At 35.8% G+C, this 18,802-nt stretch overlaps 2 protein-coding genes and 2 long non-coding RNA genes across 6 annotated transcripts in view; 1 reads left to right on the top strand and 3 right to left on the bottom strand.

The window, feature by feature from the left end:
* Positions 1-3,344: 3,344 nt before the first annotated feature.
* LOC148235529 (uncharacterized) lies at positions 3,345-5,371 on the bottom strand. Its single transcript, XR_015809453.1, has 3 exons — positions 5,217-5,371; positions 3,993-4,057; positions 3,345-3,914 (listed from the first exon to the last, which is right to left on the bottom strand). It is a non-coding gene; the product is annotated as an uncharacterized LOC148235529 (long non-coding RNA).
* LOC148235527 (uncharacterized) overlaps positions 4,494-18,802 on the top strand; it is a 24,045-nt gene continuing 9,736 nt past the window's right edge. For 2 of the 3 annotated variants that reach the window (XM_088185165.1, XM_088185164.1), the window contains exons 1-3: positions 4,494-6,340; positions 6,515-7,435; positions 16,610-16,775. In XM_088185165.1, the coding sequence (XP_088041291.1) occupies positions 5,859-6,340; positions 6,515-7,435; positions 16,610-16,775 (1,569 nt within the window). In that variant the 5' untranslated portion in view covers positions 4,494-5,858. Of the gene's footprint in view, positions 6,341-6,514; positions 7,436-16,609; positions 16,776-18,802 lie in introns of those variants that run through there. The other variant, XM_088185166.1, reaches the window with a different exon arrangement.
* LOC148235528 (uncharacterized) lies at positions 6,146-10,582 on the bottom strand. The gene is made up of 2 exons (XR_015809454.1): positions 10,237-10,582; positions 6,146-10,044 (listed from the first exon to the last, which is right to left on the bottom strand). It is a non-coding gene; the product is annotated as an uncharacterized LOC148235528 (long non-coding RNA).
* The window catches only part of SNRPG (small nuclear ribonucleoprotein G), a 20,116-nt gene continuing 17,257 nt past the window's right edge, over positions 15,944-18,802 (bottom strand). Inside the window, exon 5 of the transcript XR_015809452.1 lies at positions 15,944-17,276. The gene's annotated coding sequence lies outside the window, so the exon portion shown is untranslated. The remainder of the gene's footprint in view (positions 17,277-18,802) is intronic.

Genomic DNA, 18,802 nt, shown 5'->3' with positions numbered 1-18,802 from the left:
CGCCCCATATTTGCGTGCGGAGAATGATTTCGCCTATTCATTGTTTAAATTGTCCGATATTAATTGTGTCAATAATATTTATAATAATAAACCTTATTTAATTTTTGCGATTATAATTCACTTCAGGCTATTTCAGGAATACTTTAGTATTGCGCACTCTTTATGATGCTCTAATCCAGTGCTTTCTAATTAATCTAAATCTAAAAGAATTAATTCCTGACCCCTAAAATTTTATTTTTCTAGTTAAATGGTTTATTTGGCAGTAATTATTACAATTATAATACACATATTTATAATACGTAATATTCCTACGCATGCAATTACATAATCTTCTCTGGGTATATATATATATATATATATATATATATATATATATATATATATATATATATATATATATATATATATATATACATACATATATATATATATATATATATATATATATATATATATATATATATATATATATATATATATATATATATATATATATATATATATATATATATATATATGTGTGTGTTTAAATATAATGTGTTAATTTTTAGCAGACTTAAGTATATACATTCCCTAAATATGTAATGTGGAAAAATATTCATAAATGAATATTTGTACTTTCTATTGAATATTTTCGCGGCCCCCAATTCGGAAAGCACTGCTCTAGTCCACAACATACTAGAAACTAGCTCTATTATTTGGATTCCATGCGTAATGAGTCAATGTAATGAATTGAAGCTGGAAAAAGTACAGCGTAAATTCCTTCGATATTTATACTTGAAAGAATATGGATATTATCCGTTCTTGTTTCCCAGTGCTTTTATTTTGGGAGCGCTGGGATACGTTTCTTTATCAACTCGCAGAAGTGCTTATATAATTAAACACTTTTGGAAATTACTCAAAGGCATCGTAGACAATCCTTCGGTGCTCGAGAAGCTCCAACTGTGGGCTCCGGATGGTGGTTATAGTTCTCGGTCACGTCCACTGTTCTTACCTGTAAAGTCTAGAACTGGAGCACTTGCCAACTCTTCTCTGGTAAAGGCCGTTCGTCTGCTCAATACTGTGCATATAGATATATTGACATTTTCTCGTGCACATATGGGGTTTTGGATCAATTCGTGTGGGACAATGCACACTTGTTGAGGTGATTTGTTTCTGTTCTTTTAACTTGTTTTCGTGCTTTTACATATGTGTGTGTGCATATGAATTTGTATAAAATGCATACGTATATATTTTAAAATTGTAATATATTTTTGGCAATCGTAACGTAGGTATTAGGTTAACCTGTCAGGTCAGGTCATAATTTTAATAAATAAATTACATAGGTCAGAATATAAGCGGCCAGAATAAATATTAATTGGTCAGAATTTATATTAAATGGTAAGAATTATTTTAACGGATGATCAGTATCGTTTTATTCAGTTCAGTATTTATCACAGTGTATATTATATGCTGTATTTTAACCTCTAGGTCAGTTTTATGTTGACAGATGGACAGCATAATAATACATGGTCAATATCAAGTTGTTTTAGGGCCAATATTTTTGATTGGGCTCGCTGTATTGACAAATGTCAACGAGCCAAGCGTGCTCTCTACCGGCTGTCTTTACTCCCGCTTCGTTCGTCGCTCTGAATACCTTCGCGTCCTATATGCGATTAAATAGATTCGTTGAAAGTTACTGTTCTGACCAACGCTCACTCGCACCTAATCTGTCTAACAATAGGTGCAAAGGAGATATTTATAAAATAAATTATCTATTGCCAAGATATATTTTTTTTAATTCACATGATTTAAGTTTAAATTTATTTATATTTTTATCATCATTAAAAATAATGAATAATGAAAATTCGTCGATACTGATATTGAAAATATGCTCCAGCATTACATTAAACCTGATTTATGTTTAAAATTATAGTATATAATTTACCATCGAAGTCAAAACAATCACAGCAAACAACTATAACTATAACAAAATAACCAAGCATCAGGAAGAAGACTAACGGTGCATAATTCTACATTCAAATTGGTGTATAAGCAATTAGCCTACAAACAAAAATCACATAATTTATTTATTGATCAATAGATATAACGAACCCAACTGTGTTTATTCGAATAAGTTAATAAATTTTAAGGTGTTTTTCAAATATTTAACTTAAAAATTGATGGATTACACAATCAACTAGATCCTCAGAACACTTCACCTGTAGACTCGAGATATCATCAGTAGATAAGAACTAAGGTGTGTTAGTCGCTCTGATAAGGAAATCGATATCACCTTACAGTTATATAAGTGGAAGACCACGTAATCGCTTCTAAGAATTTTTTTTAACATTAGGACATGTTTAGGTCACATATGACTGATATGTTGAAATTTTTCTACTTATTCTGCATTAAATCAAAATATGGTCTCAAAGTGTTTCAACAATCGCAATTCATAACTAAGGCAATTTTCCTCTCATACGGCAAACTGTATAACGTTATAAAAGATTTTTAGATGGATGGTAGAAGTCAACTTTTAAAAAATGTTTTCAAATAAATTAAGTATATCGAATAATGTCGTCGATACTATGAAAAATTTACTACCTTATCTTATATTTGCGATAGTGCATCACCTTCTTCCGTCTTCGATAGGTAAAAAAGATAGAGCTCTTCATGCGAATCTACTAAAGTGATGCCGGCGGTGCATCTGCCAATGGATTGATTATAAATATCTTGAAAATCGACTTAATTTTGAAAAATGAGTTATAATTTAATCCAACGCTACGCTGTTAACGGTCTTGAATAAAAACGAAGAAACAAAAAATTAACTATGGTATCAAAAGTATAGTCGAAATAGATCGTTCGATAACTTCAAGGTCCAAGATAAGATTCGTATATTTCGCTGTAAAAATAAATATAAGCGAATTTTCATGTGTGAAACTTTATCTCGGGTGATAAGTGTGAGTACTTGTGTCGAAATTTTAACCGCGCCCAATTAAAAACGCCAAAGTATCGACGATAAACACGCGTTCTTTGTAAAGTGCTATACAAATAAAAGATTATGTTACAAATTGCATAAAAGTAATATTCCGCAACGAAGAAATCTATATTCGTAGCTTGTAGCCGACTCACGTTCGGTTTTCGTTTAGTCGATCTTCGTTTCGAGTAGTTGATGCGGCTATCTATCTATGAGGACAATTTTAGTTTTATCCGTTATTAAACAAACAAAAACATAATCTATCGCTAATTACTTATTATCGCTTCAGTTTATTAATAACGATCGTTACGTTTCGCTTTAGAGAAATGTTATTTAAATGTGCGATTCGAGTCTTCCGTTTTAAAGCGGCTAATTAAACAATCAGTTATTTTAAAATAAATGGATTGTAATAGAAACGGTCAGTACATTTTTGGGTAATTTTATCAATACATATAATACTTGAAGGATTATATACGATTTTTATGAAGACATTTAATTTCGACATTCATTCAATTTATAAACGTAACATTCAATAAATATGGCCCCTAAAGATTATATTAAAACGTTTAAATCTCGCTATAACTTTTACCTTTCAACGTGAGATTATTTTTGTCAACTTTGGTCTCCGAGATATGTATAAATTTGTAAGAACGTCGGTTTAGTCCAAAGCGACCGCGGAGAGGCAGTTGTCAATCTGACAGTAATTGCTTTTTTTTATATATTTAATTATTATGCAATAATTAAATGTAATTGAATACAAACGTTTCTGTACTAATTAAAACGACGACAGTTTAATGTGGTATTTTCCAAAGCGGCAAGAAAATAAGTTTTCTTGCCCGAGTTGGATATTTTCTGCACCGTACGATGACATAATAAGGACTATTTGGAAACGCATATCGGACAGACGAGACAGCTCGAACAAGGTGTAGATGGTCATAAACGAAAGCTTCTGAAAAATCTGGAGAGCATTGTTACGAAGCTTTTCTCAATTTTACAGCGAATTTTTTTTAAATCTAGCCGGTTAATATCGACTTACCTTTGCGAAACTGCTTTTTCGTCAATGAACATTATTAAGGCAAGGTTCCGCTTTGCGTGCTTAATCTAAAATAATAACTTAAATGAACATATTTCATATTGTCATCTTTTATTCTTTACGTTTTGTTTTTTAAATATTTTATATTGACTATTGCTTGTACATATACATGCACTACTGGTCAAAAGATTAAAACCAAAACCTGCAACGAAGTTCATAGTCTCGAATCCACCCTTATTAATTTTAACTTTCAAATATATTGTTACCCAATTAAAGAATCGACTATTTTCTGTATTTGCCATAATATTTTGGCATGTTTTTTTAGTCTTGCATTTTCCTATTCTATGCAGAGACAAGCGTGACTAATCCAGTCTAGGTGTTAAATATGCAACGATAAGCGTTTAAAAACTCTTTCAAATTTTTTCTATGCACATTCATTAACATGCATTCGAAAATATACAAATCAAATCTGCAGAATTTTTGTTCCTATTTTTCATATTTTTTTTTCCTATTTTTCATGGCGATACATTGCGTAAAAAATTAAATATATGAGGTTAAACTATGACAAACATTGATCTGGAAGCCCTGAAATCACATCAAAACATCAGGATCAGCATATAATAATTTCAAGTAAAAGAAATAAAAGGCTTACGTGAACAGAAATTTGCACCGAGTGGTGTTGAAAAAATATCAGTGTCAACCGTACGGCAACTAAGGGTAGTGAAATTTGAAGGATGCATTGTTGCCAAAAAGCATCTGTTACAATGAGAAAATGAAAAGAAAAGGTATGGCTTTGAAATTGTATTGGATCAAATCGGAGTCGGCGAGAAAAATGAGTCCTAACTGTATTGTGCCAACTATATGGCAAAGTGAAGGTCTAGTTGTGGTGTGAGGTTGTTGCTCAGCAGCGAGTTAAAAATTAAAGAAATTTTGAACTATGGGCAAACTTTTAATCAGGCCAGGTTTTATATTCCAACAGGACAACGCTAAGTTGTACAGATGAAAGAAGAAGAATCACTCACTAAATTTCTGAAAAGTCTTATTGGAACGAGTTTAGTTTAACATATAAAAAATTATAAATTTTAAGTTTAATGATAATTTTTATAATTTATGCAATTTATATTTAGAATATGGAGAAAAAATATTTTGGTGTCAAACTTTTGACCGGTGGTGTGCGTTTAGTATTCAAAGCTTATTTTTATTATTCGGTAAGAAATGACGGTAAACCTGTAAAGAAAACGACGCATCGCACGATTCGTTCGGGTTCGAGGTCGTCGGCGAAGACCGCGCGCGGCTCGGATCGATCCGCCCGCGGAGCCGACGGGACGAACGCTCCGCCGCCAGCGCGCGTGCGCCCCGCCCTAGCGCCGTCTTTCGCGGCCATGTCCTCTTATCTCCCGATCGAACTGGATCGATGCGATAGGCGAGTTCGCTATCTGCGGTTATCGATTCGTATATAAATCCTTCGAGCCCGGCGAGAGGGCGCAGTCCGCTCCGACCGTCCGAAGATCTGAAATTATTTTCAGTCCGCAGGGGGGGACTGAAATAATTTTTCGCTCTCGTCGGTCAGTTGGAGGGAAGATCTAGGCAGGGATGCGACGTGCCAGATCTAACTTTCCAACTAACCGGCGCGAGCGCCGCTCCGTCGCCGAGGGGAGAGTAGCCGTAGTAGTAGGAGAGCCGAGCGAGAGCCGCCGAACACAGCGCAAAGGACTAAGTGGAGGCGTGATCTCTTCACTTTGAACTTTTAAAGTGAGATTCAACTCCTCCATTTGAGCTCTGAGACGCGCGCCGGCGTCGGCTCGCGCTTCGGCGTCCTCTATTTATGTACTGTCGACTTTGAGAATAAATATAATTTATAAAAATAAAATGGTCGTTTTCGTCGGTATCGAGCGGCGCGCCCCGCACACGCTCCGCATCGTCGGGGACGGCGCGCCGGGGAAGAGCCAACGGCGATTAGCGAACGACGAACGGCGGCCGCCCGGCTCCCGTCGACCTCCGATAAGACGGAGGCGACGCCAGGGCGCGGGCGGGCGGAGCGGGGACGGCCGCGGTCCCGGCGCTCGGGCGATGCGCAGCGTGCGCGGCCCTCTCGCGGTCCGAGCGAAAAATCTGCGGAAAAAAGAGTGGCAACACCGCGGCCGTAAAAAAGCTGCGAACTTCAGGCGGCCGGTCGCGCTGGACGTCGACTCGCCGCGCGACGCTCGGGGGACATGGCTATCGATTTTTGGCGGGGAGGGCCCCCGCTGTAGCGGTCAGCCCCCATGGAGAGCCCCCGAGGCCCGTAGCCCCGACCGCCCCCGCGCCCCGCCCCCCGACGCCCACCGCCCCGCCATGGAGCCCGCGAGCGAGTGAGTACCCGCCCCGTCCCCGCTCCCCTGCCCTGCCCCCCGCGTAAACAAAGCCCCCGCGCGATAACCTCGCGGCCGCCGCCGCTGCCGCCGTCGACGGTTTCGCAACGCGGCGTTGGCCCGCTGCCATCGGGCGTATTTTCGTATAAACACCGTGCGCCTCCGTGTTCGCAGGGGACCCGCCGCCGCCGCAGTCGCAGCCGCAGTAGTCGCGGCCCCCGCGCCGCCGGCCCCCGAGCCGCCGGCCGACGACGGCTACGAGACGGGCAACGGCGACAAGCCCAAGAAGGAAGAAGACGAACCGATGGCCGAGGAGGCGGAGGAGCAGCCGCCGCCGATCTCCCCGGAGCCGCCCGAGGAGCCCGCGGTCGAAGAGACTCCGCCCCTCCCTCCGGCGGAGCCCGAGCGCGAGGCGGAGCCCGAGGCCGAGCCGCCTCCCCAGGAGCCCGACGTCGACGAGGGCCCCGACTCGCCCGAAGTCTGTCGGGCGCCCGACGAGTCCAGCGCCTCCGAGGACCCCTCAGCCTCGCCGTGCCCCTCCAACTCGCGCTCCGACTCGTCGCTGCCGCGCGCGCCTCCCTTCGAGCGGGGCCCCGAGCCGCCCGTCGGGCCCCGCCGCGAGGACAGCTCCTCTCAGTCGCAGTCGCAGCAGGCCTATCCGCCCCGCTTCGACCCCTACGAAGGGGGCGCCTACGATATGGCGTTCGGCGGCATCAAACGCGAGCCGTACGACGCGCCCGGCGACCCCTACTCGCATTACCAAGACCCCTACGCCATGTACAAGCGGCCCGACGAGGAGATGCAGTACGACCCGTACGGCGTCAAGCTGGACCCTTACCTGCAGCACCAGTTCGGCTCGGTGAAGCGAGAGCCGGACGCGCCCGGCTACAACGGCGTCAAGCGCGAGCGCGCCGAAGACCCGTACAGCTTCGTCGACGAAGAGGCGGCCATGTGCGCCATGCTCGGCGCCCAAGGCGACCCGGGCCTCCTCGCCGGCTCGCTCGACCAGCTGCACGGCGACATGATGGTCGCGCCCCACATGATACAGAGCGCACCCAAGAAGCGAGGCCGCAAGAAGAAGATCAAGGACGAATGGTAATTATCTACGTCAGTATCGAATATTAGACGATTGCGCAACGAGTATTCAAACTAATCGCGTTGTCTTTAACAGTGCTTAACTTTTTTCTCGCCTCGTAACGATGAAGGATTCTCTTAACCCATTTAGACCTAAAACTAGTTTTATAATTTTACTTTTATTAACGGAATTAACCCTTCGGAGAGAAAATTATTTTAGTGATACATTTTTAATCAGCAAATGAACATCAGTCGGTAGAAAATTATATAATTATATAACTTTACACTCCAAAGATATTTTCAAAAGTATTTCAGCAACTCAAAACCGTTTTCAGTGAATTTGACAATAATTATGTTTCAAGTAATACAAGGGAGAAAAAAATCAACTTTTAATGGGATTTAAATTCTTCTATTCTTATCCCTTAAATTTTAATTGTGATATATTCTAAATAGAATACCCAAAATATTTTACTAAAAAATGCATTCTGGAATAAAAAGCCCATAACCAGAAGTCTTCCATATTTATGATTACCCTAAGAAATGTCACTTCTTAGGGTATTTCTAATTATTATGAAGCTTCATCTAAAATATTAATATAATAGTCATTATCTTCACTACATTCAAATTCATTTTTGATAGTTTGAGACATCCTTCTGGACTATAAATTTTAAAAAATCACTTTAATTTGAATATATAATTAACTATTAAATGATTAAAGTATAGTCCAAACACGAATGAATTACTGCGAAAATACGAAAAATGTTCTCAGCGATACGTCACGACACAGACTGTTGTATCGAGCAGTCGCTGCGTCTGCCTAGCAATCCATGGCAGACCATTTTTTAATTTCATTTTTTAATTAATGAATGGGTATTTGGTCATAGAATGAGAAATTCGTTTTTTTTGAACCATTACTTGATTTTTCCGAAATAAAAAAATATCAATAGATCCAAACTATTTTAAAAAAAATGTCGAGCCATAGGACCTTGGCAAAGGAGTTCAAAGGAAATCACACCAATTATTGGTTTTATCTGCACAGTTCTTTTGCCATTTTACAATTTTTCGAATAGGTCAGTAAAACAATGACGAGCTGTGATAATATGAAAAGTGTAATTTAGAGGGAAAAAATATGTTGAATTTGAAATACGTTTATTTTACATGAAATTTTGAAAAACATGATACATATACCTTTATCACATTTTTCGCACCTTGTTCTTACTCCAAGTGTAATGGTTTCCAACACATCTTCGTCTTTTATTGCCTACCATGTGATCTAGATGATCATATCGCAGGTCCGGAAACACCCTTTTGTATAATGAGCCTGCTATTGACTTTTTTTTACGATTTTGTGTCTCGTTAGATATGTGTATTGAAAGTCAGTAAAAAACGTAGCAAAGTTATAGTTTAGAAGACAAATTGCCCAATGTCCGTGCATTGTTAATAGCCACACCTATGTACCAGTTAAAAATTGGCCATTTTTTCCTGTTATAGAAATTCGATGTCTTTCAACATCCTCGTCCATTTTATCAGTTTCTCCCATATGCTTATTATAACTACTGAAGACATTTGGCTTAGAAATGGTCAAATATTTCTTCTCTTTAGATGAATATCTTTAGATTTAGTGGAGTGACGCCAAGAGTCGTTGAAGCAATAGTAACTGTTGAATTGTCCATCCACTGACAAACAAAATTCCATCTTTTTCGATTTTGTGTACAAAAGTTCCTCGTTTATTTTTATTCACAGCTGCTACGGATGATATCTTGCAATCTATTAGCATATATAATCCCGGTACAGCTGTAGCCTTTCATTTTTAGGTAATTGAGTAAACATGCTTTATAGCCAAATCGAATTGGTTTGCCGCGAATAAATTGCTTACAACCTTGGCTACCATAATATTTTATCATCGATTCATCATAGTCCAAAAAATTGTAGGGAACAAAATGATCATTAAATTTTCTCTTCAAAATAGACGTCATAGGCCGGAGTTTCCACCTTTTATTAGTGACGTCCGTTTCATTGTTATCAGCTGCACGAACCAATCGCATTATTTGAATAAATCGGTTTCTTCCCATTGCCTCTGCTACCAATCTTATTATGCATATAATCTTGGTATCCCAAAAGTAATTCTTTCTGGATGATTTATTGTATCTCAAGAGGATCAAAATTCCCAAAAAACATTTAATTTATTCAGACTTGACTGTGAAGTTTGGTGAATTTTTGTAAGCAGCCTGGTTTTCAGTTTCAGTCACCGAATGTTCGATTATTTCCTCGTCAAAAAAATCTGAAAACGATATTTGAATATTAACTGTAATTTTCTTTTGAGAATGCATTTTTTTAAATATGCTCAAGGTTCTTATCTGTCCAAGTACATTTATTGTTAGCTTTATAAGTATTAAAATCCTTCATTTGGCATCTCTGCTTTCTTATTATTTAAGTTGACGGCCACCCAAGTTACCTATTAGGCCAACTTCTTCATCTTTCAATACGTTAGATTCCAGAGGACAAATGAAAATATCAGTATTCAGTTCTTGGTGATTGTTTTATTTTTTTGCGTACCCAAAAGACTAGCGAATCTTATGGTTACACAAGCATTTAATAATGAATCATAGCTAAATAAAAAAAATTTAACACTATAGTCTATTTATTTTCAAGAGTCAGTGCGCAAGAACATTGTTTAACGCGTAATCAAAATGTGCTCTTAAATTTCTGCCTTGTGCTTGGTCGTTCTCAATGAAACGATTGATCTTACGGCGAACGACCAATCACAGGGCAGAAATTTAAAAGCATGTTATGATTACGCGTTAAACAATGTTCTTGCGCACTGACTCTTGAAAATAAATAGACTATAGATTTACGGAACCCGTCAATTTGACGGGTTTCTGATTTGTGTTCTAATTCGATTTGTATCAGACAGTGATTTTCTGAATTTTTATTTTATGTATTTGAATAATGCAAATATATTAGCATTATTTTTATTTTCGGAAACTTGTTTTTGAAAAATTGATCACTATATACCTATTTTTAATGACACCTGTCAAATTGACGGGCTTATACCCATAAATCTAGTGTTAAACAAAATATTTTGCAACATTTGTATATTAGACATTTATTACACGAAATTCATTAGTAAAAAAAAATAAAAGTATTATTTTTAACTGAAAATAAAAATTATATAGCTGTTGTCGCTCCTGTGTCTCGCGAGTCCTTTGCTTATAATCCTTTATGAGCTAACTCCCAATAAATGAGTCGTATAAATGTATAAACAGGATTTGGGAATAATTCATTTTGGAATAATCTTTACTGTTACCTTATCGTTGCTAGCCTTTAAAGGGTTAAGGAGGTTCGAATCTTATATAAAAAATATGGGAAAAAATAAATTATGTAAGAGTTGTTGGGAATCAGTAGTACCATATATGGTACAGTAGGCTCATGCACACTGAAGACAGTATTACAGTTTTATTTTTTCAACTATTACAATACAATAAAATTACATCCTAAACTTACATTTTTGCATACATCTTCCGCGATTCGTTTTTTTACCATTAGTTTTTAGTATTATAATCCAAGAAACACCATGTAGTTCAAAATTGCATTTTATGCATCTGGCAGGGCACTGTTTATTGCAAAGCCCATATCATGTTTGGTTACTTTGCACTATAACCAGGACTATGGAGTCGTTTATAATTTTACCGACTTTAATTATAATAAGATTATTTTTTGTCAGCATATAAAGGGCAATCCAATTATATCAATTAAATGCCCATCTTACAACAGCTGATCATTTGGGTGACTTTTTCGGTCAGTATCTCAGTTATAACTTGGCAGATGTTGGTTTTTAGGTGCTCCACATTTCGTATATATCAGTGTAGACACGACTCTTATCATAACCTCACGTGAAATAATGCGTCCTGGGAACATTTCACACAAAATATCCAACGTTGCACCCAATGTATGACAAGTTGTGCCGTCTTGTTGGAACCGCGTGTTTTCCACATTAATATCTTTGACTTTGTGCCGAAAATAATCAGTTATCATCCACCTATAGCGCTCACCATTGACTTACAGTCATCGTTTTCAAAAAAGTAAGGCCAATGACGCTGCTTAACCATAATGATTACCAAACAGTCACTTTTTGGGCATATAAGTCTCATGAGTGGCATGTGGATTTTCATCGCCCCATATGCGGCAATTTTGATTATTAATTCTTAATGCGCTGCACTTTCGCGCGAAAAAAGTGCCAAATAATCGCAATTTTTAAATTGTCATGTCACTAAATCTATCCTACTGATAATTATAAAAATTGGTGTGGGCACTCATCAAATACAAAGATGAGAACTTTTCGGTCGTAATTATTCAATCTACGCAAAAGGGAAAAAATCCTTGTCAGCTTTTGCAAAATGCCATTTATTACGCATAAAATGAGACTTCAGAATATGAACACCACATGCGTGACTTTTCTAGAATTTGTAGGCTACGATTCTAAATGAGAATTCGTTATAGTGTGACATTTATATAAACCTATTTAGGATAATATATAAGGATATTCGAAAAGATTTTTTTTTAACAAAAACCCGCATTACTAATTATTTAATTTTGTATGGAAAGAATTATAATAACGACATCTGTTAAAAGAATATACTATTTAAAATATAATTAATCCATTTTGGTGCCTAAAATATTCAAAGCAGTAAGAGTGTTAAAAGATCGGGTTTCATAAAAGTGTGTTAACATGTGTCCTTAAAAAGCATTAATCGGATTCCCACGCTCTAAGTGTTAACGTACCCAGAGAGATAGAAATGTGCCTAATTAGAAAAGATTTTCTTTGAAAAATCACCATCAACTTTCTTAATCTGCGTAAATTATTTGCTGTCAATAGTCTTTTGGCTTCAGTTCTTGTGTTATCTGAATTTGCGCTAAAGGGAGTCATAAGAAAGGCCCAAAAATGCAAACGCCGACGAATCAACAATCCCGGGTTTTTGGTCACACTCACTTACAGCAGCAATATTCTTCGCTGAAAGTGTGCCATAATGACGCACAGGGTTTACCCTATCTCCAACGATTCCATTTTTTTCACTACGTTGCGAATTGTTCGCTCAGTAGGACGATGAAATTGACTATAACCTTCCAGGAAATTTCAATACACTGTTTGTACAGAATTGTTATTTCTGTAGAACAATTGAACAAAATGTGTTGTTACAAACTAACATTTGCCACTTTGAACATGCATGATTATTGACAGCTGTCTGATTTGCAATGTTGCAAACCTAGGAAACTCGAATTCGAATTGATACAATAATATAATATAAATAATAATTAATTAAATGTATAATAATTAGAACTAGAAGTATATAATATATAATAATAAATTTTATTAAACGAAACGAATTCATAGTTACCTCTAATTATTAAAATATCTTCCAATGTATTTTCATTTAAACTTTCTATTATCTCGTAGAATAAACTTTAAACTAGAGAAGGCTTTTTATGCACTAACTTGTGTTGCTAGAGCTCCTAAAACCACCATTGTAATTTTGTATAAATGAGGATAGTATTTTTATTTTTCTCTCAAAATTCTAAAATATGTTTTTTTCTGTCTAATCTCTTTACGTGGTTAAAGTTATTCAATATGAATTCAATGTCCACAGCTGTAGAAATAAAGAATCTGGGTCTCTATTGCCGATTCTTTACTTAAAATTCCTCTAAATCTACCCTTTCATCTGATGTTTTACTAGATGCTTGTTCATTTGCGGTTGCAATTGATTTCTCTAAAAATTGTAATTTCTTTCATATAGTTTGCAAATGATGCACATTGGCTTGTACTTTTTGTGACTGTATTTGAACATGTACTGAACTATAAACCAATATTTTTTGGTTCTGATCCGGTTTTCGTTCTGACAAAAATAACGTTTTTTTTCTGGTTTTCGGTTCAGTTCCGATTCGAAGCCTTGCTTTTAAGTGCAGCGGAACGATATATAGTTCACTCCGTAAAATATGTCTCGGGTCAGCAATCGGTACGAAACTTGTCACCGCATTGGAAACACTTGTCCCTGTCACGGACATTTGAAATATTTGTATATTTAACTTTTTTCCGGACCCAACGGAAAAGTAAATTAGTACAAAAGATTACAGCTTAGTAAAAAAAATGTGGGCTTTCATAAAATTTACGTAATAATTAAAAATGCGTATGATTTGAGTACTTTTTATTACTCTCGATATTTTCTAGTTGGACAATTATAAATTTGCTACATTGAGTATTTAGATTTTTCTGAGGATGCCGGATGCTTTCAAAACAAAAATATTTTTCTAAAGAAATGCAATGTTTTATTTATACATTATTATACAAAAGAGCTGTTACATTTTTCTCAACAAGGAGTATGGCAATAAATCATTTGATGAGATTTTACACCCAGAGCAATAGATTCCCTAACAATAATTCCTTGTTCATCCTTCTAAAAATGAGTAAAAAAATTAAACCAATATATTTTTTAACAGTTTCAATGTTGTGAGATTTTTAGTTGAGAAACATTCTGATATTTTTGAAAATACTCAGATGTAAGCATCAACTTCTAGAATATTTCGTTTTTTAAAGTTTGCTATTTATAGAGCACCAATCCTATGTTTTAGATTGGGAATGTATGTCACTAAGTTTTAGAAAAATAGAAACATAAATATTTCAATTAGAATATGGTAAGAAAATTTATTGACCTCCATTATCCATATGTTACTAAATATATTTTTTCACCATTTTACCTTACATGCAATAAAAAATATATTGATGGATATAGGTATGGTGACATGTATGAAATAATAAATTATCATAATAATAATATCACAAAAAAGCATTTATTTACAAAAAAATCTAAACTAAAAAGAACGGCAAAAAATGTCCCTAATAACAGGATTTTACTAAAATTTATAGATTGACTTTTAAGCGTATTAAAATCTTTCCGACAATCAAACGAGCAGTATTAAATATTAATAGAAATACGACGGTTAATCTTCCTCCGACTCCGTCTGTACTTTGGCTACTAACTCTAATCTGTTCAGTTACAAAAACGAACAGACACGAGCCGTGGAATATTATTTGAAAATCATCGTAATGACCGTCTAGCCTGATTGTTATTTTGTCTTGATAGAAAATATGTGTGGTTTTTGGTCCAAAGTTGTGCTGAAATCTGACGCCAGTCACCGCAGAGTTGCACTTCTACGTACGTTTCGGCTCTTATAAATTGAGTTTAGTCATTTTTGTCTTTTGTGACTTGTCCAAAGGGACGCGGCAGTGATCACTGTCAATCTCCCTTTTCCAAATAATTAACCAACGACTTCTCTCTCAGTCGACTGTTTCAATTGCTCTTCGAACGACGCAAAAACAATAAAACGTGCAGTTTTCGGTCCAAAGTCATACACAAATCTGAAACAGGGACGTTCTGACATTGAACGTATTGCGCATTCCATGCGAAATAATTAACTACGTTCAATAACTGCGCGATGCTCAAATTTATCAGTTTAATCAAAATATTCAAACTACCGTTGAAACTTTGCTCTTGAATTTTGAGATGTGTATAAACAAAGGAATAAATTTTAAATAAATAAATACTTTAAATTTTATTTAAAGTACTAATGAACAAATGAATAAATTTTAATTTCGACGATTGCCTTGTTTATGAAAGTGAATAATTTTTTTGGAACTTGTTCCTGTTATGACCTAACAAAATTAATAGATGAGTTAAATCAAAAATGTACAATTCTTTAAAATAATTTCCACCTCAGATTAGATAATTTTTCAACGCTGAAACTTTTTCATTTAAGACATTTTTAATTGATTCCGAAACGACACCGCACATAGTAAAACTACTAATTCCAGCTTCCCAGATTTGCTCCCGGGTAATATCTGCGCTGTAGGTGGTCTTGCATTGTTGTTTTGCTGAATAAGTCGACTGTTATTTACCCAAACTAATCGCTTTTTAGCAAAATTTTGCTAATTAGGCGCAACGCACTTAATCCACGATGGTCCGATCGGGCTTTAATAATTCATAATGACATCTACCGATATAATATAGAACCATTTTGGGTTAATTTTTTTTGGAGAAGGGCTGTTTTTCCCCTCGGATTGATGTACAAAACCCATTTCTTATCGGTAATGATTCTTCTCAAATGATCAGTGATTAATGTTTATTCGTTGCGAAGGCTGTTAGTTAAAGTTCAAGTGAATTTTTTTCGAGTGAATGATCTTGAACTGTCGATTCCATACGGCCGAGTTCTACCAGAATCTAACTTCACCGGCGAATTTATAATAGTCTCCGTTCTTGGGTTTTACACCACTTTTTTAAAACCATCTTTGCCATTTTCCAAGTTTCAAAATACAATTACAGTAAAACCTCGATATGTCCGTTAAAACCGAAAGTTCGTTATTTTCCGAATGTGTTTTTTTGTCAGTGAAATGTAGATTTTCCGAATGTGTTTTTTTGTCAGTGTAATGTCTGAGTTTCCATAGATGCATTTAAAATAATATGTGATTTTAAACAATGATAAGGTAGATATAAAACTTTATTTCACAGAAAATTTTTTCGAAAATACACCTTATTTGTATGTAGGTATAAAGTTAGAAGTATGCCGTAATAATCATAGGCAGAACATTGTTCACAAGCGGTGACATTTGGATTTAAACATGTATAACATTAATAGAACTTTTATAACAATTTTTACTATATTTTTACAAATGGGAAAAGAGGAAGTGTTTCTGAATTTTTGCAACGATTACTGTATCATGATCATATCGCTGGTTATAAAGTGTGGCTATGTATTTTTATTCCTTTTTTGTAATCGGTGATTCTTTATAAAAAATCATAGGAGATAAAATACAACCTTGTCTCACTTCTAGCTGTAATTTGATATCTTATGATTTGTCATTTACTCTAATTTTTCTTTCTTGTCATTGTAAATTTGTAATATTTCAGAGATCCTTATCGTGTCCGTTCTTATCTGGTCTACATCCCCGTTTATGGAATTCATGATACGATTAACATACGTCAGATAGAACACTAGCTCTTTTATCGCTTCGCCTGAGCGCATTACGCTCAATAACAATAAAATTTATATTATCATAGTCGAGTTGTCGAAGTTGAATTGCAAAAATTGTTCACGTACGAATTCCATAAAATTGTCACGTGCACCGCTAACGCTCTGTCGTTTCAGCATGGACATCAAGCAGGACTCGGGTATGGACGGTATGCCGCTCGTCGTCGCCGTCAAGCCGGTCAAGGAGAGAAAGAAGCACGACAGGTTCAACGGCATGTCCGAGGAGGAGGTGTGCCGACGGACGCTGCCCGACCATCTGGCGCAGAACCTCGACATCATCATTGTGAGTACGATTGCACAATTTGTGCGCTCGTGATTGTTCATATTTTTTCTTATAATATTTCTAATAAGCATTTATTTCCAATTTGATGTTACACAATTAGACTGATAAGATTATTTTTAATGCCAATTTCGGAGCATCTTATAAATTTCTTTTGCCCGATTTAAATTTTCTTAACCTACAATGACGTATGTTCACTGTTAGCGCTGCTCTGTAAAGACTTAGGTAGCTTTGCTAGCGTGGATGCTAAATAAGTACCGTCAAATGTTTTGCTCCTAGATTCTTTCCTGTCGCATCAGTAGAGAGACTGGGAGATTCCGTTGAGCGTTGTTATCCAACGTTTCAGATCTCCTTTGAACTTGTCCATCCACTTACAGAATTGCCAGATTAAAATCTGATAAATCTACACATTCTTTCAACTGCTTTATTATCTCTGTAAGTCATAAATGTTTTTACCGTAATTTATTTACTAGTATTATTTTTCCCACTAGCTGCGTTACTTCGCTGTAAAAATATTAAACACAGTTTAAAAATTAGTATATAATTTTAAATATAAATCTAGTTATTTATCTCAGTGGCAAAACATTTAAACCCACATGCCGCAAACTTTCAACAATAGTTCACAAAAGAAAACGAGTGTCTAAATATACCGTGAAACACGGAAGCAAATTATGAAAAAAATGCGTCTTCGAAGCCAATAAACGAAATCAACTGGTCAACGAACAAAATTGGACCTTTCGGATATTCAAATCGAAGCTAAACAGGTTATTAATTGCTTGAAAACATCATAGAGTATCTTTCAAAACGGACATTTAAATATTGACTATATTTGTATTTGTGATAAGAACAGAAATGTGCTAATTTGGATATTTCAGTTGGAATTTTAAAATTATATCTTAACACAAGATCAGCTTTCCGAGTGGCAACCTTAGAGTCGTATAAACAACAACCTCCGGAATATTTAAAGTTTTCTCTAGTTATTTATTTTTGTAATCAAAAATCGATATTTTTAATATCAACTTTTGTATTTACTTGAAATGTCGATGTTCATATTGTTGTTTGTGTACACCGGTGAACTTACGGCATTGTGATTGTTAAGCTCAATGCTGTATGTAACAAAGGTTACACAAATTCATCCTAAAAGATGTTACCCTAACGGCGTATGTGATATAAGCTCAAATATCATGGATGGGTCGTTGTGTCATCTCTGAGAATGACTTAATATTTAAAGGATTAACCAGAAAGAGGAATCAAACTTCCGAGAAATAATATATCATATAAATGTAACGGCAAAAATGATTAAAACCTTCTTTTAAAAGATAAATCACACTAGTACTATATTCAGTCACTGAAAGAAAACTTCATCAATGCACAAATTAATCTTAAAATGTATTAAGAAAACTTCTGTTAACTTTCTTCATAATGAATTCTATTCGTTCATTCGTTCGCTCATTATTTTAATGCGTAAGAAGAATAATGTATATAAAATTAAATACTTTTATAGTGTTTATATTAATCAAAGTGATAAAAGAAATGCACCGTTAAAAATAAAATATGCTGAAATGCATAATCCTATCAGAGCCTCGCATTAAAGATAATATATCTGATGTGCATGCATATATTCCTTGTCGGTATGTAATGTGAATCAAAATATATAGTTTTAGTATACAGTGCATATTTCGGCTCTGAACATTTACTCTGCTGTACATTTTTTGATCTAAAATTTAAAATACAATACTCTCAGACCAAAGCAATTTAATATTTTATAATAATACCTCATACCATAATTCAGAAATAAAAAATCAAATTTATAATACGAATTTTAAAGATAAGTAAAACCAGTCAATTTTACTGGTCTGTGGTAGTTCTAGTGTTAAACGGGAAAAATAATTGAATGTCTTCTAATGAGATCATTCTGTAAGCTGAATTGAACCATATCAGAAATATTTTTCTCCTTTCCCTGTAGCGATAATTTTAAAAATTGCAAATGTTCTATTATGTCAGAGGGGAACTTTAAATCTCGTAATCAG

This window comes from Plectrocnemia conspersa, unplaced genomic scaffold (assembly GCF_051122295.1).
Source record: "Plectrocnemia conspersa isolate PC_06_02 unplaced genomic scaffold, ASM5112229v1 ptg000004l, whole genome shotgun sequence".
In the NCBI taxonomy this organism is placed as follows: Eukaryota; Metazoa; Arthropoda; class Insecta; order Trichoptera; family Polycentropodidae; genus Plectrocnemia; species Plectrocnemia conspersa.
Note: the sequence above shows the minus strand (reverse complement) of the source record. Positions and strands in the feature narration are given on the sequence as shown.